This window comes from Rosa rugosa, chromosome 7 (genome assembly GCF_958449725.1).
Source record: "Rosa rugosa chromosome 7, drRosRugo1.1, whole genome shotgun sequence".
In the NCBI taxonomy this organism is placed as follows: Eukaryota; Viridiplantae; Streptophyta; class Magnoliopsida; order Rosales; family Rosaceae; genus Rosa; species Rosa rugosa.
In genome coordinates, this window is record NC_084826.1 from 33,676,654 (window position 1) to 33,697,289 (window position 20,636).

A 20,636-nucleotide genomic window follows, 5' to 3' on the forward strand; every position below is an offset into this window, starting at 1 on the left:
ACTTTATGTGTTGTTCTTGTTTTTGTTTTGTTTTGAGTCTTAGGATGTCTTTCAACTGTCTGGGATGATTCTATATCTCTGAAATCATGACTAAAAGAGGATCACAACATTGAGATGATTTTAACATGGTATTCTTTGGTTAATTGAGATTTATGAAAAATGTATGCACTTGTAGTGGATATGGATTGCATGACCTTGGTACAGAATATGAGCATGTTAAGATGAGTTGTGATTCATAAAATCCATGTGAGATAATTGAACCATGTCCCTTTTTCTTGGAGTGAAATGAAAAATATATTCTTAATTTCTTGGCGATGTTTTGATGATCTCATTATTCTTTCATCTTGATTGACTGCTTGCCATAGATTAAGTTTAATTGACTAGAGAATGCTAGAATTCGCTCTTGTGCTTGTTGAGACGTGATATCAATACATGGCCCTGATTCTGGAAGGGATAGAGGTTCTCTAGGAATTACCACCATTGCTAAATAAACTTGTGTCCCCATTTGTGCCCGTCGTGGGACCCCCCTAGATAAACCCCTTTGAGCCTACATTAAGCCTTTTCTTTCATCACCCTAAAAATCCTTAACCCCTGAACCTTAGTATAGTGATAATCCTACCCTTTGTTCTAAAAACTTAGTGGAGCTATCTTTTGAGACATACTACATGGGTTTGGTGCTAAGGATGAAGATTGAGAAGAGGTGAAAGTTCAAGTGTGGGGATAGACTTGTCCATAAAGAAAAAGATATGTTGAAGCCGTGAAAAAATGAAAAGAAAAGAGAAAAATTGTGTACGGCTAAAAAGAAAAAGAAAGAAAAAAAATATATATGTTTATGGACTTTTATCCCCCATACTTAGTGATTTTGGAGTTTGCTTTGAATTGAAGGCCCACTACAGAAAAATTTGACCTTTGTCCATTTCACTAGAGTTCAAAGGAAGTTTAGAAGGAAGGTTGGGCCCAACATGAAGACATTAGCCCTTTTATTTTACCTCTATGGGTGTGGCGTTTTGAGTTGGTAGATTTCTAGAAGTCTCTCTACATCTGCATGAGCTCTGCTAGGTTTTTAGGATACTTTGACATTCCATACCTTTCATTTCTGAAAACTTTGAGCCTTAGCCCCATTACAACCCTTTGAGAAGACCTTCTTGATCCTTAAGATGGGACAGCCTTTGATGTGGAGATGAGTTACAAGAGTTGAACCTATGGCTTGGGTCCATTCGTGCAAGTAGTTGATATCCTTCATGAGATCTTTTGAAAAAAAAATTATATTCACAAAGTGCTTTTCGTTTCTTATATATGTGAGCTATTTGACTGCCTTAAAATATGTTCTCTCACATATAAATGAGTGATTATAAGCTTTTAAGCATTGCCTTGATCTGAGAGAAGAAAGAGTGGATATACCTTGTGAGGATATGAATCATACTTGTCTGAAGCATGCTAAGCTAAACCCCATCACCATTGTTACAACCAAGTCCTACTTGTGTATGTGTGGATCATATGTTTTAATTAACTCTCGAATGCTTAACATTGATTCTTGGTTGAGTGCTAATCTTGGTGTTGTGAAAGTAAGAGATTTCTGAGACAATATGTTAAAGGGCAATAGAGGTCTTTGTGATGTCAACATCTTGGTCTTTGTCTTTGAATTTACTCTTTTATGTGTGACATTTTTTTTCTTTGTGTTTTGCTTTGTGTTTTACGTTTTTGGTTTCTTTGAGTCTTTGTGTTTTTGTTTCCATACTTAGTCATTTTTTTTCGTTGGTTTCTTTGTTTTGTGTCATAGTCTTTTTGGTTTGTTAGTTTTTGATTTTGCTAAGGGACTAGCAAAAGCTAAGTGTGGGGGAATTTGATAGGAGCATTTTAAAGTGGTATTTTAATAGTTAATTCCTCACATTTTGCTTAGTTAATTCCTTAACGAATCGATTTTTAACTCAATTTCTATTTTCTTAGGTACATTGGAGTAAATGATGGTGAAATGAGCATTAGGTCCACACTTACCTATAAATGGTGGAGAAAAATGGAAATGTACTAAAATGTCAATTTTACACATTTTCCTACTCCGGCTAGGAGAAACCAAGCCAAGCAAGGAAGAAGGAGCGGCCGCCGGACCAAATGAACTTCAAATGAGCTGAAACTTTCCAGATCCATTCTATACATCCTAAGGATCATTTCTTATGAAGAGTGCCAGAGCTATAATTGAGTGGAAGGCCTTCAAACAGTCAGCCCAATTTCCTGCATAAGCAAAACTGGAAAATTGGACCTGTAAGAGGTCCAGCAGCATTTCCAGCCCAAAGGCATGGAAATAAATTCTGAAATTTTACCAAAATGATCTACACTCATGGTAGATCATTTCATATGAAGAAGTCACGAGCCAAAACTGAATTCCTGTTGGAGAAATAATTGAAGGAATAAAAGGGCAGAAACTGACCTAAAACAGCTCAACACCACATGTTCAAGTTTCCTACCCACATGAAGAAAGCTAGATGCTTTTCTCTTTTTCCTTGGATATATTTTTCTGCTCCAATAGATCATCATCACTTCCATACTTCTGCACCTTCATGCCTTGCTTTCATTTCATCATTACTCCATCTTTTCCATATTTTACAAACCACTTTCATTATTTTTCTTCCATTTATCATTTCACTCTTCTTTTTCTTCCCTATATAAACACCTTCTCCTCTCACTCTAAGTACCTTCCTTCATCCATTTCATCTTCTTTGTCTCTCCATTTCCATTCCATTTTTCTCTCCATTCTCTAGTTGCAAAATTCTGCGTTTTCAAGTAAGAAGAAGAAGAAGAAGAAGGAGCCGGGAATATCATATCCTCCATCGTCCACCTTGAAGGCTTGCTTCCAAGATTCAAGATTTCAACGTTTCAAGCACTCCATCTCCATCTCCAACTCACGGTGTAATTCATTCTTTTTCCTTATTTAATTTCGTAGGAATTTGTTTCTAGTTAACAATAACATTAAGGGCAAAGTTTAAGCCCAATTTCTATGTTTGAATAAAAATTGTGATTTCTTTATGTTGATTTTTATGTTGCTTATGTGAGATTGCTTAATTGATTTTGGATTATGGAAAACTTTTATATGTATGTGTTCTTTGATGGCCAACTTAGGATATATGCATGTAATTGGTGCTAGATTTAAGTAGTAAAGGCTTTGGACAAAAGTCGAAATCAATTAAGGAGGATTGCAAATAGATGGACTTTTTCATACTAGGTTGTGCACTTTGGTTGACATCCTTTCTTTGTTCTTCATGCATTGAATGTGTTCTTGATTAGCTAGTTTTCTAGACTATGATTGCATGTTCAATAGGTTTAATTTAGGTGCTTTCACTTAGATTAAATATTCAAGGAAAGTAAAATATGGGAAATCATTTGCTTCGAATGTTTCACATGGTCAATTTATTTCTCATGACATAGATAATCAACTATAAGAATTGTAATTGGATTTCATTCATATGATTGTAGTTTTGATCTTTGTTTCTTGTGTTCCACCCTTGTATATGTGTTTTTACACTTTCTTTATTTCATTTAATTTTAATTCCAATTCTATAATCTCAAAACCCCCCCCCTTTTTATATTAACTTGTATATATTTTTATTCTTTATTTTATTTTTGTACATAATACTTTTTACTTTATTATTTTAATTCTTTATTTGTTTTTGACAATGACAGGTGTACCCTCAATCCCCGGAATAGAACGATCCCTATTTGCTTATACTACTAACGATGTTTTCAGGGTTAAATTATGCGCTTGCTTTGAGCGTATCACAGCCCTCTTCCCAAACCCGATCTGAACCCAGAGGCGCCGCCTCCGCCATATCCGCCAACGCCGAGGCCGCCTCCTTCAGCTCTCTTCTCATGCACTACGAGACGCCGAGACGACGAGAATGCGCTCACTCTCTCTCTCTCTCTCTCTTCTCACTTCACCTGCACGGCCGAGACTGCAATTTCTCTCTTTCTCTCTCTCCTGTCACATCACGGTGAGTTTCTTTCTCTTTCTCTTAGTTCAGTTCATCAGTTGTTGCGATATTATGTTAGTGAAGTTTTTTATTTGATTTTGGAAGCTTCAAAAGCCTTAGAACTGGTGGATCTGGAGGTGTATAAAGGTGGCTCTGGAAGTTTTTTGTTCAGTTCGAACTGATTGTCTGGTGTTCTTCTTCGAATTGGAGGTGGCTCTGGAGGTGTAATAGTCTGATTGGTTTTTTTGCTTAAGGTTTGCAGAGGACATCTGCTGGTCTGGGCAGCGTGAGCTACTTTGTCTATTCAATTACTTTGTGAGGGAATCAAGCTGAACTAGTAAGAGTAGTGAGCAAAACATTTTAATTTAAGTTGGGTTTACGGATTATCAATTCACAAACTCATTAAAGCTCTGTAAGTTGCAAGACTTGGTCCATAAACTACACTCGGTTCATTTTTCTTTTGATTATGGATTTTAAAGTCAAGAAGCAAATGGGTATTAGTCGTATTTCAGCTGTAAAATTTGTTATCTCTCCTATTTTTTGCTCTTAAGGAAAAGAAGTTACATATTTATGTCAGCTGTGTTCATCCTTTGCTCGAAGCTATTCATATTATGACTAGTTGAACTGAATGTGCAGGTTGAATTTTGGATATGGATAGTGTTTTGAACTTCAACATGTTGAAATGAATGGAATCTGGATTATATATATGTGGGCAGATAGCAAAGAATAAAACTGGTATTTGGGCCCGGAAACCCGGCCCGTCCCTTTAGGTGCCAAAACGGGCTTTAGGCCCGAACTGTAAAAAACGGGCCGGGTCCGGGCCCAGTGAAATTTTAGTTGGGCCCGGCCCATGCCCAGCCCTATCGCTCGCCAATCAAATCCGTCAATCACCTAAACAAATACCACCTTAACTTAGCAACTGATTCAATAAACACACTTAAACGACGATCCAACGGTTGGATCCTCATCTGTGACCACACAAGGTCATCGGAACAGTTCTACAATCAACATATCAGAATTACAAGTCGATCGGACGGTTTGATCCACACGGATCAGAACCGAAACAATCGAAAACCGGAAAATTCACAACTTGCTGATAAGATTTCCAAAAATTACAAACTATATATCAAAATGCTCGTATCGACGAGTAGATCAAAATCAGGAACAGAAACTGTCCCTGGGGTGGCCGGAAGTGGTGAGAAACCATCACCACAGTGGCAGCGCCGCCACCGGGCCAAAGTCAAAATTTGACAAAACATCCAACACAAAAGATCTTCATCTCAACTCCAATTACAACTTTCATAACTAGCACAAAGTCAGAATCGAAGCCATATGGCCGGAATTTACCTCGAAAGCTATGAAACTCGATGAACCTTAGAATCTCAATCTTCAAAATTCGATCTCCACAGATCAAATCGTTGCAAGCCGTTTTGTGGAGAGTATCTACGTCCTCTGGGCTAGAAAAGCCCCCAAGAATCAAGAGCTAAGGTGGCTGGAGGAGGAAGAACCCACGGGGGCGATTTCCAACTCAAACCCGTGGCTTTCCGGCCATGCAACGCCGCCTACGGTGCTTCCCTCGACGAACCAACACCACAGACTTGTAGGCGGGATCAAGGCGAGCAGAAACCCCGTTGGAATCGAAGCAAAAGGTGGCCGGACGAGCGAGAAATCGGCCGGCGAAGGGAGGAGGCGAAATTAGGCTCGGGACCGAAGAGAGAGAAAACTTTCTGAAAATGGAAAGTTGGCATTTTCTGATATTTTCGGATTTTTTTCCCATTTAACCAAAATGGAAACTTTTTCGGAATGCGATAACTTCTTCATACGAACTCCGATTTTCGCGTTCAACATGTCCACGAACTCGTATCGACGCGCTCTACGACTTTCATGAAAAAGTCGAAACGTACAAAAAGTCAACTCTTAAATCGAAACATTTCGAGCGAAAAATAGTTCGAAACACTTCCACTCCACCCTCGAACTACTAAATAGCTCAAACGAACACTTTATTAATTCCAGGAAACATTTAGGAATTAATAACGAATTTCTGGGGTCTTACAGAGATAAACAAAAAGACAGATTTTCTTTTGCAATCAACCCTGATTTGTGGTCTTCAACAGTCATACAACCTCTAACCCACTCTACCAACCCTTCACAGTAAACAGGATGTAAAGTAATCATCCGATCTTCACTTCCAATTCTGCAAACTTCCATAAGTATTACAGGATGTAAAGTATGCATCTGCAAACACTTAGATCGCTTATGGATCTCCTCCTGCAGATCAGCAACACAAACAGAGAGATTTACACGGTTAGAAAAATCTAACAAATGGGTTCCACTATACTCTAAAGCATGAACTTAAGAACCGAATTTTAACTCTTCAATAGTTCAAATTCACATAAATTTTGAATCTTTAGTCCAAAACTCTAATCCAGTAGAATAAAGTTATCACCTTCAAAAACCCAAATGAAACATAGAGATACCCACAAGTTTCAAAGAAGAAAATAAGAGCTTACAGAGTCACTGAGTTCAAGGCCACCCTTGAAAAGCTCTCTACCACTCCTTGTAACTACGATGACCTTCATCTTCTGGAGCCAGAGAGAAACAAACCCACTTCACAAAATTGAGCAAGCAACGAACCCTTTAAGTTGCAGAATGGGAATCAACGAAGGGTGAGTGAGCCGTAGTTAGATCCGGAAATGGGTTTATGGGGGTGTCTTTAATAATGATGTGGGAATTCCAGTGTTCTTGAAGGTTGGTGAAGAGCCAAGAATTCTGGATCGTCTCTGTTTGAGTTGTCAAAGAGGAGAAAGAATTGGGTAATCAATGTTCAATGTAAATTTTAGAAAAGGACGAGGAAAAATAAGGCAATTCAGTCAACTTCATTAAAAGCTCCGTGTTTTTCAGCTCGGTTCCGCAAAAGCCACTTTCAAAAGCTACTAAAAGTAGCTTCTGATTTTCTGCTGTGGCTAGCAGCGCTTCTGTCCAGAAGCCAGAATATGGGAGTTTACCAAACAACCACACTGAGCATCAGAAGCAATTTTAGACTAAAAGCAGGTTTCAAAAGCAATGCCAAACTGGGCCTTAGTCACCTCTAATTTACTTTTTTGAAAAGATAAGTAGACCTCTTTATTTTTACCAAAACATCCTAGAACATGAGATACAACAATCAGTTACTCTACTTTTAATCTCTATCTTCAACCACGAGAAGAAGAGTGAATCAAAATCACATGATATTGCTCCTTATGGTTTTCGCTCTTGATATGTTTGTTGCTGGAATCCCTTTGAATTTGCTAAAAGAAGGATTTTAAGGGTTTTGGGTTGGAAGATCGAGTAATAACTATATCATAATATTCAATGAATTTAGTTTAAGGAAATTTCAAATCAGATTGTTTTGAATTTATTTCTATATTAAATGATTGGCCATGTATATAAATTATTATTTTTACTTAATTAGTTTAGGTAAATTATAAAATTATATGGCAATATAAGGAAGTTTCGGGGAAAAAAAATAAGGACTAATTTCAGTTTACCCCCCTGAGGTTAGGGGTCGTCATCATGTTAGTCCCTCTAGTTTCAATTTAATCAGTAACACCCTTGTACTCTCCAAATTCATCAGCCGTGTCCAATTTTTGGACTTCCGTCCAAATTAGACATTAAATTTGTTATGTGGGCCTCTTTTAGGGGGCAAAATGGTAATTTTGAGCTTCAAATTATATATATAAAAAAATCTGTTTCCTTTTTTTTTTTTTTTTTTTCTGTTTCTTCGTTGTGTTTTTTTTTTTTCCTTCCTTCTTTTCTTTCTTTATTTTTCTCTTTCTCTTCTCTTCTTTTTTTTCTTTTTCTTTTTATCTCTTCTTCCTCCTTCGTGTCTTCTTCTTTCTGCTGGGGGATAGTCGGCTGGAGGCGGGCTGTGCAGGAGTGGTGCTGGAGGAAGACGAAGGCGGTCCGGCCGGAATAGTGCCAGAATCGGGCTGGATCGAAGGCGGTGCTGCTGCTGTTGCAGTTGCGCGGAGGCTCATATAAACCCAGCTAGAAATTGAGCCAAAAAGTTTCGATCTTTGTCAGCAACTCAAAACGATTCAAACTCACTGTAAGTCTCTCTTAAAGCAAATGAAACTCACTGAAGGGTTCATTTTCTTAGATCCCAAGGACGAAGAAGACACGAAGAAGTGCAGCCGGCTATCCCCCAGCAGAAAGAAGAAGACACGAAGAAGAGATAAAAAGAAAAAGAAAAAAAAAAGAGAAGAGAAAGAGAAAAATAAAGAAAGAAAAGAAGGAAGGAAAAAAAAAAAAACAACGAAGAAACAGAAAAAAAAAGGAAACAGATTTTTTTTTTATATATAATTTGGAGCTCAAAATTACCATTTTGCTCCCTAAAAGGGGCCCACATAACAGATTTAACGCCTAATTTGGACGGAAGTCCAAAAATTGGACACGGCTGATGAATTTGGAGAGTACAAGGGTGTTACTGATTAAATTGAAACTAGAGGGACTAACATGATGACGACCCCTAACCTCAGGGGGTAAACTGAAATTAGTCCAAAAAATAATTTAATTGAATGTTATATTTGGGTAGGTAAGAAGAATATATATATATATATTTTTTTCTTTTCATTTTACTCTTTTTGTCCTTATTTGTCTTTTCATATGACTTGATAAAATCTATTAATAATTGAAAAAAGTTGGAGGTTCAAATCTCAAATTTAGAGGTCCAACTAAAACTATAAGCTTCTAAGGGTAAATTTGAGAGTTTGAGGAGAAAAAATTGAGAGAAAGTCTAGTGACAAAATGCGAAGGTCCTAATAAAAGTTCTAATTCTGATCCAAAATGAGGTACACTTTTAGTGTATCAATTTAAAACTCTATCAATGTAGTAAGAATAAGTAGAGATTGTTCTCAACCGGGGATTAGGGCCTAATTAATTCCTGAAAAATAAACGTTAGTAAAACAAATTAAAGAATATTTATATACATTATTTACGAAAATAAGAGGGAGATTTTGAGATTTGAATTATCTAACAACTAAGTAATTATACACATGTGACACATCAAAACCAAGAATCAAATATAATTAAATGAATGGAACGAAAATAATATGTAATTAACTGCTACTAACACGTTGGCAAGGTTTCAAACATTAAATCATGAATCAAAATATATCCAAGCATAGAATCGATCAAGAACAAACCATGAACGCATGCATAAGTTCTTATTACTTCCCTTAGTTAAATTAACTAGATGAACGCACCATAGTTAACCCTATTACTCTTGTAATTACTAGTGGTAGCTAATCACTAACAAAGACAATCATAACGCAGTAAATACATTGAAAGTTTGATCAATTCAAGTCAAGAACACAAGTTAGAACGCTAATCAAGCATCCAAAACTCATTGTTAATTAAAAGATGCATAGTTTGCACTAGTACCTGAGAATCTGATAATTACAATTACAACTGAGGCATCAAGACATCAGAATGTTGGGCATGTGAGCATATCTGACCTTCCCATTTCTCTCTCTTAACAAACGATTCTCCAGGGGGTCCAATATTTGCGACCCTAAAAAAATGTTACTTACTGAGATGCTGCACATAAAAAACAGGCCAGAAATTACCCAGCTTTTTAATGACCAATTGGCATTAAGATATTGCATGTTCATTAACAATGAAATATATATTCTGCCAGTACATGTATAATTCTTCATAAACAATACTGGCAAGCAACCAAAGTGACTACAAGAGATAATTTAATTGAATATCCACTCAAAGTAGGCCATCAAAGAGATCAGGTGACATTATGAAACTTCAACAATCAACAAACAATGCAACCACACAAAGATAATCAGCAGCATTTTCAAAATCAGGTTACATTTTGAAACTTCCACAACTCGGCTCAAATATTTTGCTTACCACATCAGTCTTCACATAGATGTACAAATGGATTCCCAAGTTTATAATGTACAGAACCCCAAACAAAATCTGCAACAGTGAAACAGAAATATAAAGGATCAGATGAAATTAGGGAACAACATCATATCAGGTAAAATGTGAGCAATCAAGGTAACATTAAACCTTTCCGATACGAAACCACAAACATACATAACAACATAAATCTTGCATATACCACCATTCAATTCCAATTCAAACTTAAATTTTCAGAAAACAGAAATACCTGAGCTGGATGAACTTGGCTTCCTGAAACATACTGAATAGCAGAGTAAGCATATTGTGATACGAACATTAACAAATTGATTTTATATTCAAATCCCGTTATTTGGGAGCTAGGCTAGGCTAAGTCTAGGGCTAGAGACAGAAACAAAGAGAGGAAAAGCCGCGCATGAATTAAGATCCCAAAGAGAAAGCGTAGATTCAAAGATTGGGGACTGGAAATAGAGAACAAGGCATATCTAAGAGATCGAATTGGCAGTGAATCGAATCGAAAAAGGCATCGGTTGACTTACAACATTGCCGAGAGCGACGACGTTGAGGAAAGTTGAGGAGCGGCAAGAGGAGGCGGTAGAGTTTTCGTCAACGTCTTCATCGGCGAGGATGGCCTGGCCTTGGCGCATCGAGTCTGACAGTTGCAACAACTCTTCGATCGCCTCCATGGTTGAAGTAGATCAAAGGAGATCTGAGGGAGGGGGCGGTGGATCTGACGGTGGCAGAAACCCTAGAAATTGGAGATTTCCGTGTAGGGGAATTGGGGATTGAGAGAGCGAAACTACAAAGAAGGAAAAAGGACTACAAGTATAGAATGCGCTCTCTCTCTCTCTCTCTCTATATATATATATACATATATATATGTTGTTTTCTTCTTCTTCCCACTTTCTCTCTCTCTCTCTCTCCCTCTCTCTCCTGGCGTTTTGAAATCTCTTCTCTTCTTCTACACAAAGTCTTTTTATTTTGAATCTTGTTTTAAGTTTTTAGCTGGGTTCCGGTTCCCTTTCAATTTTCAATTTTAATTTAGTCTTTCCGCGTTTTTGAAAATTTTAGAATGAAAATATAGACATCGGTCAACAATAAAAATCGATGTCAGTAATATGCATAAAAATCGATATTTGAGGAATCGATGTTAATGACATTTTTTTACATCGCGTGAATTCCTCACCGATGTAATTGTCGTGATGTCTAAGGCCAAAATTCTAGTAGTGATTCACCTAAGTATTTATAGGTTTTCCACCGAAATTACCAAAACCTAGAATGCTAGCACTTTAATATGGATTCAATTACATGTTTATCAACCTAAGTATGCATCCAAAGATCAATTAACACATAACAATTGGGATTGAAGTTCGAAATTAACAATCATGCAAGAATATAATGAAATCGCAATTTATCTTTTGAAAACCTAAAACCGAATTCATGCTTTATAATATTTGGAAATCACATAACTAAATTCAATCTTCCATCAACACAAGCAATCGCAAATCACCAATCCAAAACAGAAAATAAAATCGCAAGTTCCATAAAACCCGAAATAGAATTCTCATACAAAACCGAAAACATAAGTGAGGTTCCATGGTTACACTTTTTGATCTTCAAGGACGCAAGAAGCTTCAAAAGGTGGTGGAGAGGATGAATGCTACGGCAAGGATGCTTGAATGGATGAATGGATGCTTCACGGTCTTGAACTTTGGATTTCTTGGAGTTGCCGAAACTTGGAAGAGAAAGGGGAGTGTTTGTGGCTTTTGATTCTGAATTTTGTGGTCTCCTGAATGTCTTCACAAAGCCTCCCTTATATAGTGAACGGCAAGGGATAGGGTTCCCTTGAATTTCTCTTGAATTGCATCACTTCGACCAATGGAAAAATAGCATATGAACTTGGGAGAGCAAGTAATCTTCTATTGCCGAATTCTTCCATGTACTTAGACTCAATTTCGGCCTCTCTTGTACGTAGAGTCATAAAATCAATACTTATTCCTCTATTTTCTCTCATAAAATCCCAAGAAAATCCAATAGAATCTCATAATATATCTTGTCGAAAATCTTTAAGTACTTCTTGTATATATCACGGCAAAAGCAATCTTAATGGGCCAAGAATACCTCAAGACGTCAAGGAAGGTTCTGGAGACTCATCTGCAAGTCACATGCTTCAAACTTCGGGCCAAACTTCCCCAAATGGGCCAGTTCGAAATCCATTACCAACATTGCCGAAATTCCTTTAATATTCTAGAACAATCTTGAACTATCTTGAGTCATCTTCAAGACACAGCATCTCCTAGCATCACCAGGACTCCTAGTCCCATTGGGTTTCCAAGTTCAATCAGGACTCTGTCATTTCTTCATTTCCGAACATCATTTTTCCGAGCTCACTCCTAGTTGCATTCGGATTCCTACTTCAACTGGGATTTCCTGTTTTAGATTAGGAAAGTTTTCATTTCTCCATTTCTTTCCCATTTCTGCTCCTCATTTCCTCCTTGCCTTCATTTCCATCATTTCTAGCTCTTCTTAGCTCATTTCTTGTGTTTGAAGCTCAAATGTACCTATAAGCACAAAACTAAGTCATAAATGATATTGTTAAGAGAATAACTAAGCAAAATGTAGGGAGAAATGCACTAAAAACATAGAAAATATTACTCCGATCACAAAAGAATATAAAAACCAAAAAAGAAAACCTAAATCAAATATAAAAGATTTATAGGAATAATTGAAGTCATTCATCGTGAAAAACAGCGGAGCACACAATATATTTAGGTTGACGTCTTTGCAAATAATAAAAAGATACCAGCGCGTGGCCTATTTCAAGCCGTTGGATTATTTGAGTGGACAATATTCATTGAAAGCCTCATGCGTTATTTTAGAATTTAGGATTCGCTTTCAAGTGGGCTTTGCAAATCGGTTCATTTTTCCCTCCGTTTCTCTCAACAAAATTCAAATAGCTTACTCAAACATCACAACTTTTCTCCAAACATGGCCTCCAACCCCGAGCTCAAAGAAAATTGATTTTTTCTTCCAACGCCTTGTGAGCTTTGTAGGATCATCACCATCACTGTCTGAATCATTATCTATTTCATGAGAAATTCTTAGGTAGGGCACCCCTACCACGTCACTTATACGACCACTCATTCCTGAACTGACACGTGTGATTGATTTTTTTTTTCCACACCAGCTTGCTGCGAGAAAGGCTCCAAAAGAACCTTAGAGTGGTGTTAATGTCTAAAAGTAGAGGCATGACATTGTAGCAGTAGAGGCCTTTGTCGGTGGTGAAGGTGGTGCACTCCTGGTCGCCGGGGTGCATCTTGATCTGATTATATCCGGAAAAAGCGTCCATCATGCTGAGGAGCTCATGGCCGGCGGTGGCGTCGACTAGCTGATCGATACGAGGTAGCGGGAAACTATCCTTTGGGCATGCCTTGTTGAGATTTTTGAAGTCGACACACATCCGCCACTTCCCGCTGGGCTTCTTGACCATTACCAAATTGGAGATCCACTGGGGATAGACGACTTGGCGGATGAATCCAATGCCCTGGAGCTTGGCAACCTCCTCTCCTATTGCCTGATACTTTTCTTCATCAAATGCCCTCCGCTTCTGCTTGATGGGATAAAAGGAGGGTTTGATGGTCAGCTTATGAGTGATAATTTCAGGAGAGATACCTGGCATGTCCGCGTAGGACCATGCAAAGACGGCGGCGTTATCACGCAGGAACTGAGTGAGCTCCGCCGCTACCTCTGGGTCCAACTGGGCACCTATGCGGACCGTTCGCTCAGGGTGCTCGTCCGAGATGTAGACAACCCTCAACGACATCTCCGGGTTGACCGGCTCTTTCTTGACGTATTTCTTCTCCTCATCCCTAGGATCCTCAAAGATGTTTGGTGCCTGATTGCCCATCGTCAGAATTTCATGGCGGCGCGCTGACCGCGCTACAGTTGTTGAATAGCACTCTCGAGCCAACTGTTGACTTCCTCTCACACAGCCCGTGCCGTTGGGTGTGGGGAACTTCATGAGAAGCATGTATCCGGCGATAATGCACTTGAGCTTGTTAAGCGCTGGTCGTCTAATGATGGCGTTGTACGAACTGAAACAATCGACAATAATGAATTTCGTATGTACCTCCGCCATGCATGGACTAGTACCGATAACCAGTCGCATGTAATCCGACCCCAGCGGTTGTGTGACGTCGCCGGAGAAGCTGAGCAGTGGCTCGTGATCCTGGAGTAGTTTCTTGTTCCGCTTCAGGTGGTTGTAGCATCCGCTGAAGATGACGTTGACAGCGGACCCGCTATCCACCAAGATTCTCCCCACTGAGAATTTGCCAAGAATGGCGTCAACCAAGAATGGGTCGTCATGTGGTAGATGCACCCCGCGCTCCTCCTCCTCTGAGAAGGTAATAGGTTCCCAACCTGATTTTGGGAGCTTGGCGGACCTTTCGTAGCGGATGTTGCAGACCTCCTTTGGGTGATTAGCGCGTGCATAGCGCTTTCTTGCCCTGTGAGACATGCTGGTGATTGGAGCACCGCCATCGATGGTGTTGATGCGGCCCAGGGTCTCAACGTTGGCAATTACTGGTGGTGGTTGGCGTACCTTGAACTGCTCCAGCTTGCCCTCACGGTACAAGGTCTCAACGGCCGTTTTGAGAGCATTGCAGCTGTTGGTATTGTGGCCACTGTCCTCGTGGTATTTGCACCACTTGCCGGTGTTCCTAGGTTTGCCCGTTCTTGGGTACTTTGGAGGGGGTGGCGGTGGGATCTGATCCTTGCACTGATTGTAGATGTCTTCGTACGAGGCCGTGAGGACCGTGAACACTGCATACCGCACTACAAAAAAAAATTGCAATAGCCACGGCGCCGTGCCGTAGCTAAAAGCTGTTTTGCCGTGGCAAAAAAACATTTGCTACGGCTCTGCGACGGCAAAGCTTCTGACGCCGTTGGTGGCGTCGCCAAAACCTTTAGCCACGGCAAAATGCCGTCGCAAAAGTGGTTTGCGACGGCAAAGTGATTTGCGACACTTACTCTGCGACGGTTTCATGCTACCCCTAATGCCGTTGCCATTACAAAATTTACTATGGCAAATTTCCGTCGCAGCATAATTAATATTGTGATAAATATATTGCCGCCAAAAAATTTTCCTGCCAAATTTGTTTCCCGCCTAAAAATTTTCCTGCTAAATTTGCTTCCCGCTAATTTTTCAATAGCAAATTTTGCTACGGTCTCGTTGCCGTAGCTTCATGTGTTATATAAAAATATATTCTTGGCTACGGCAATTCACCGATGCTAGTAGCCAACCAGCAATTTTTTTTTTTTTTTTAACAAAACCTGTATTTTTGCAACATCCAAAAATGAGATAAAAATATCAATACACAACACATATTGTTCATTAACTCATCTATTTCATAGCAATGTAATTAAGTTGCTGCATTCATCCAAATATGTAATTAGAAGAAATACAAAGTTATGCCCAAAACCCAGCACCTAATGAAAACAAACAAGAGTAACACTTAACAAAAATTCCAATGTTGCACTATCAGAATATGAACATATTGAAACTCAGTCCATTGCTCTATCACAGCTTGAATCTGGATTCCCTTCTTCTCCTACAGATTCCCTCCGAATTTCATGATTACTAGTTGCATCTGGAACCTAAGACATCAAAAAAAGAAAATTGATATATCATGTATGGCTTTGCATATCACCCTTTTTCAATGTCACACCATAACCCAATTTCAATAATGAACATCGCAGGTTGCACCATTCTTTATAATCATATTACAAAGAGAATGGCAGTATGAGAGGAAATTTCAAACCAAGTGTCATCGATCAAAGCTAGTGTTTCTTTTACAACTTCAGGGGAAAAAAGAGAATTATAAAAAATAAAAAATAAAAACAAAGAAGAAGAAGAAGAAAGCAGATCAAAATTTCAATGGACTTTACCTTCTCAATGTAGGAGCGAACCATATTTTAAATGTCCTGCACAATACTATCTGGCTGACCTCTACATTTACCAAGGCAGATTGTTAAGAGTCATATTACATATACGATTAATAGAATTCAGTAAAACTAGGGACAATGTTAAATTTCCAATCAACTGTAGATTATAATGACAAAACTAGGGAGGAATCGGTTTACCATGAATGATGAGTAACTAACCTGGGAGGAATTGGGTTATCTCTGAAACAACAATAAAGCAGAAAACAAAACAAAGAATCAAAAGAGAAAGCAATCAAGAAACCAGCATCAATGAAACAAACATAAAAACAGAGATATAGTTACATGAAGTGTGACTATTTCAAGAAGCTCGAAGTCCAACAGAAGATGCATGACTGCATTAGCCAATACCTCTTCTAAATAGACCTGATACTTCTAAATATATTCATTCCCATTAAAGGAAAAAAAGGTCGAGACAGGAGGAGTAATTAAGTGATAGAGTAATCTTAGCCATTAGCAGTAGTAAAATTTATGGTAAGGTATGGATAGAGAGATAAAATTGAAGAATATATTTTCCATTAAACCCAGATATCCAACATTACATCAACAAATTCCAAAACCATGTATTACATTCTCTCCCCAAAACAACTAAACTCAAATTTTGAACTTTTGAGTAGAGAGATAGAAACTATTTACCAGCATAATTAACATATATATGTAGGTGCAGTCCTTCCTTCAGCAGGAATCGAAGAAGCAAGTGAATTTCTTGAATTTCAGCCCTTCCTTCTAACTTGGCAAGATCCAGCAAGCAAAATCCAATAATAAAGACAAAAGCTGCCCGTGTTCGGCTACCTTTGAAGGTTCTGCATTTCCTTGTTCGACAGACCTGCAATGCTCGTGTTGATCTCCTAATAAGTATCCAATGTCTGCAGAAAATCCGATTAATACCACCTAAATTACAACAGTTAGTTTAGCAAATAAAAATGCAAGCATTAATTGATTCAAAATAAAATGAAAATAAATATGTAGGAGGAAGGTACAAAGGGAACTTACTTTGTAGTCAACCTCCATCTTCATCACCTATACAATCACCAGAAAATTAGATTTGGTTAAGTCGAACTACAAACATGCATACATCTGTACAGATTACCTAAAACCAGAACAAATATGAACCAGAGACAACATGAATTTTATAGAAAAATGTAAGGTCAAAAATTTGATATTCATGCCCTGTGCAGAAAATGATGAGGAAACAATGGATTGAATTGTAGTTTGCTCATATACACAAACTAGTAGCTTACTAGCTTCGCTCCCGATCATCAACTTTATCATCAAGGGGAATACTTGATGTAAAATCCAGTTATAATACCGAGCGTAATTTAAAGACTTCCATTCAATCCTGAGCGTGTATATTAGCCTAACTAAGCTACAAGTTCAATAAAAAAGAAAATTTAACAAAGAGATAGCTAACCTGTTTCAGAAAAACCTGCAACTGCAGGTGGGAATCTGGATTTATGGTAACCTCAAACAGCGGTTTAAAGATTTTGTCAAGAATGTTCTGAAATGATGTGACTATCCCCATTTCCTGGTATATATTGTACAGCCGTGGCAGCTGAAAGAAGACAAAAATTGCGTAATAAGAATTCAAGTTTTTACAGAATCCTAAACCCTAAATCTAACATTGTTACTGGAACCCCCAAATTCATATGATCTATTTCTGAAAGGTAATCTTGCATTTACCTATATCAACCATACAACATTCTCACTGTACAATTCATTGTTCACTATCCAACTAGCCATTTGGTCCCACTCACTTTGCTTCCTGCCATATTTTGATATTCTGTGCTCAGCCATCTGCAGTTTTAAAATAGAGCATCAGGCAAGGAGCCAATCTGGACATGCAGAGAAATAAGAAAGACAAACAAACAAGAAGGAATGGAGAGGGAGTGGTCATTTGTTCCATATCAATGAACATTCAGAGAGGCAAGGAAGGATAATTCAGAAACCTAAACTTGATCCAGATATCTAAATTATTATAAACACTAGTATTTATATCCAACAGATTGGGAAATTAAAGTATGTATGAATTAATTAATAGTTGGAGCGTTAATCCACACTAGCAGTCTAGCATTCTTCATAATTGATGATTAAAAAAAAAGGGAAATAAAACCACTAAAACCTATACAAAAGTAGCAGAGCATGAAAGCACCTGATATTTACTGGCAGAAAGATCAGAAAACACTTGCTTTGTCAGCTCAGCAAGGAAACAGCCTATTCAACAAAAGATAATCATGAAAATTAATGCCTCTAAGACTTGACAGAAATAACATCTCAAAAGCCATGGCTTGAGAATCCAATACTTAACTATGAAAAGAGCAAGTAAGCCAATAAACAATTATACCTTGGATAAGATTATCCTGCTTAAGGAAAATCTCCCTGAGCCTACTTTGACCACAGTGGTTGTACATCAGATTGAACTTATCAAAATGATGAAATGTGCTTTTGTCTGCATGAATATCCAAAAGGTCCACATTCAGGTCGTACCTCTTGAAACAAATGTGACAAGTGTTTATGGCATCCATGGTGGACATCTTCGGCCTCTTTACACTTTTCCACAGGCAAACACATAGGGAGGTTCATGAAAGCCATACCTGAAGCAACAAATCGATATCCCCAAGCAAAGTGGGTTCTTGGCCAGGAAAGTAAGGATATTTACCAGCAGCTTAAAAACCCAAAAATTCATATTAATCACGCTGAAAAACATGAAAACAGGAACAACAAACACTTGGTCCACCTCTCCACCAATTACATTACACTTGTGATATTAGACTTACATATCGATGTGAATAGCATTCTTCTAGACCCATGGTTGTTGTTTTCTCTACAAACCTGCTTAAGTGTTAACAAGAAATCCAGATAAGAATGTTAATATTCAGTCTATTTTAACATACTAAAATTCAAGAACTGACAAAGGTGTGAAAGCCTTTCAAACAGATTGTTTCGTAACAAGGTTGCTGCAAATTTGAGAAAATTTCAGAAGACTGGTAGCAAGAAAGAAAAATTCACCGCCAACTACTCTTTCAGTGATTTCATGCAAAACTCTCCAGATTTGAAGTAGACATGTAAAGCTACTATTTTGCAAAATTTCAGGTCATTTGCAGTTCAAATGAGTGGTCAAACAAGAATCCAAAGTAGCAGAAAATACTGATTTCTGCATAAATTCTGAAACAGTGCAGTAATTTCAAAATGGCCTAAGTATTTCATTTTAACTCCGTTTTTCATGAAACCAAGCTCAAAATGATCATTGAAGAGTCTATTTTAAGCTATCAAAAACCGAGAGTAAAACAAGAAGTATAGGGTTTTCGAAAATCATGGAATAGCCCACTGGTTCAGCTTGGGTGCTGTCTTTGAGGCAAAACTTCAAACACATGGTGTGCAGTAACTGAACATTCTAAATGAGCAACAAACAAAATTGAAAAGAAAAATACTAGAGGGTAAGACATAATCGGAATACTAGTGGGTTCATGAAAGCCATACCTGAAGCAACAAATCGAAATCCCCAGACAAGGTGGGTTCTTGGCCAGGAAAGTAAGGATACCAGCAGCCTAAAAACCCAAAATCCAATCCCAATTTAAGTTACCCAAAAAGAAAAGAAAAAATTACACTAGCAAAACAGTAGAAAACTGAGTTGGGTTACCTTCTGAGGAAAAGCCCAAACATGGAGATGTGAATTTATTACTTTGGTGCTCTGGGCTCCCCTACAGCCATTGTTGCAGCAGATAGTCTGGACTGGGTTTTTCATGTGAATCTATGCGAGAATATATTCGACCTAATTCTAATTCATGTGCCACCAAACTGAATTCAGAGGAAGATGAAGATAAAAGGTGTTAACCTAAAAGAAGCTACACTTGACGAACGAGAGAGGAGAAAGGTTACCGATTCACTGCCAAGCCGGGGAGGGCAGGATACGACATGCACGGCGGCCATGGCTTCCTTTGGTCTGTGAGAGAGCCGCCAAGGAGGTAAAGATGGAGGTAGATCTGAGCCATTTGCAAGTAGATCTGAGATAAGATGACACGAACCCTAAGGCCAGCGAATCATCAACTACATGAATTTCACATACCTGATTTGGGGTTTTTGATTCCGTTCAAATTTGATTCCGTAATGTAAAGGAAAATTGGTGAGATTAGGGTTTGAAGAACTTACCGGAATTGAATCAACGGCAGAGATTTTTGGGCGGCGGGAAAGAGAGGGCCCTCTCTCTACGCCCCTCTCGAAGTCGTCGATCGTATCCGGAGAAAAGAGAAAAGGAGAGAGAGAGAGAAGGGGTTTTTAGAGAGTAAGCGGCACCATTATTTCCTTAATAAAAATGAAAAATAAAAATAACAAGCTCAACTAATATTGCACCGGAAGAAAACTAAAAAAAGCTACGGCAACTATAGCGTAGCAAGAATCGGGACAAATTTAACTACGGCATTGAAGATGCCGTCGCAATTGTATTAGTTTTTATGCCACGGCGTTAATTTGCCGTCGCAAATCAATTTTAATTTTGCGACGCCTTGTTTCCCGTAGCAAATCTATGACCAATGGCGACGGCATTTTTGCGCCGAAGCTAACTGCGGTAGCCATTGCAATTTTTTTTTGTAGTGCCGCTGCGAGGATTCTGCCTGCTTGTTGCGGTTATCCCCATGGGTTGGGCAGTTGCCCTTGTTGTAATGCTGGTCCCTCTGCCGCATGTTCTGGTGGTGGCCCTGCTGCCACTCCCTCTTCTTGTCAGTTGGCGGTGCTGAAGGGGTATTGTGAGCAGTTTCCTGATGACTG

General features: G+C 38.5%; 1 protein-coding gene and 3 long non-coding RNA genes across 9 annotated transcripts; 1 reads left to right on the top strand and 3 right to left on the bottom strand.

The window, feature by feature from the left end:
• Window positions 1–2,913: 2,913 nt before the first annotated feature.
• LOC133722609 (uncharacterized) lies at window positions 2,914–4,538 on the top strand. Its single transcript, XR_009852864.1, has 2 exons — window positions 2,914–3,983; window positions 4,068–4,538. It is a non-coding gene; the product is annotated as an uncharacterized LOC133722609 (long non-coding RNA).
• Window positions 4,539–9,360: 4,822 nt separating this feature from the next.
• LOC133722068 (dynamin-2A-like) lies at window positions 9,361–10,734 on the bottom strand. Of its 4 annotated transcripts, none has more exons than XR_009852452.1 (3): window positions 10,126–10,734; window positions 9,864–9,932; window positions 9,361–9,539 (listed from the first exon to the last, which is right to left on the bottom strand). XR_009852452.1 is itself a non-coding variant. In XM_062148882.1 (3 exons), the coding sequence occupies exons 1-3, from the start codon at window positions 10,192–10,194 to the stop codon at window positions 9,419–9,421; spliced, it is 300 nt and encodes a 99-aa protein (XP_062004866.1). In that variant the 5' UTR covers window positions 10,195–10,734; the 3' UTR covers window positions 9,361–9,418. The 4 variants fall into 4 exon arrangements, 3 of the variants coding, with proteins under 3 accessions (XP_062004866.1, XP_062004867.1, XP_062004865.1); XM_062148882.1 differs by having other exon boundaries at window positions 9,823–9,932; XM_062148883.1 differs by having other exon boundaries at window positions 9,365–9,539; window positions 10,415–10,734.
• Window positions 10,735–15,354: 4,620 nt separating this feature from the next.
• LOC133723825 (uncharacterized) lies at window positions 15,355–18,279 on the bottom strand. 2 transcript variants are annotated; one of them, XR_009853289.1, is made up of 9 exons: window positions 18,217–18,279; window positions 18,025–18,086; window positions 17,556–17,669; window positions 17,287–17,427; window positions 16,869–16,895; window positions 16,512–16,766; window positions 16,017–16,058; window positions 15,822–15,882; window positions 15,355–15,530 (listed from the first exon to the last, which is right to left on the bottom strand). It is a non-coding gene; the product is annotated as an uncharacterized LOC133723825 (long non-coding RNA). The 2 variants fall into 2 exon arrangements; XR_009853290.1 differs by having other exon boundaries at window positions 15,356–15,530; window positions 16,038–16,058.
• A 1,114-nt stretch (window positions 18,280–19,393) lies between these two features.
• Window positions 19,394–20,100, bottom strand: LOC133719973 (uncharacterized). Of its 2 annotated transcripts, XR_009851606.1 has the most exons (4): window positions 20,022–20,100; window positions 19,752–19,938; window positions 19,513–19,650; window positions 19,394–19,420 (listed from the first exon to the last, which is right to left on the bottom strand). It is a non-coding gene; the product is annotated as an uncharacterized LOC133719973 (long non-coding RNA). The 2 variants fall into 2 exon arrangements; XR_009851605.1 differs by lacking the exon at window positions 20,022–20,100 and having other exon boundaries at window positions 19,752–20,013.
• Between the last annotated feature and the right edge of the window lie 536 nt (window positions 20,101–20,636).

Excerpts from the sequence above, each read along its gene's own strand:
- LOC133722068 (XM_062148881.1), bottom strand. The coding sequence starts at position 10,561 with ATGGAGGCGATCGAAGAGTTGTTGCAACTGTCAGACTCGATGCGCCAA. Across the intron at positions 9,933-10,414 it reads TCGTCGCTCTCGGCAATGTT|ATTTTGTTTGGGGTTCTGTA; the intron begins GTAAGTCAACCG and ends TCACTGTTGCAG. Across the intron at positions 9,540-9,822 it reads AGTTGTGGAAGTTTCAAAAT|CATCTCAGTAAGTAACATTT; the intron begins GTAACCTGATTT and ends TTTTATGTGCAG.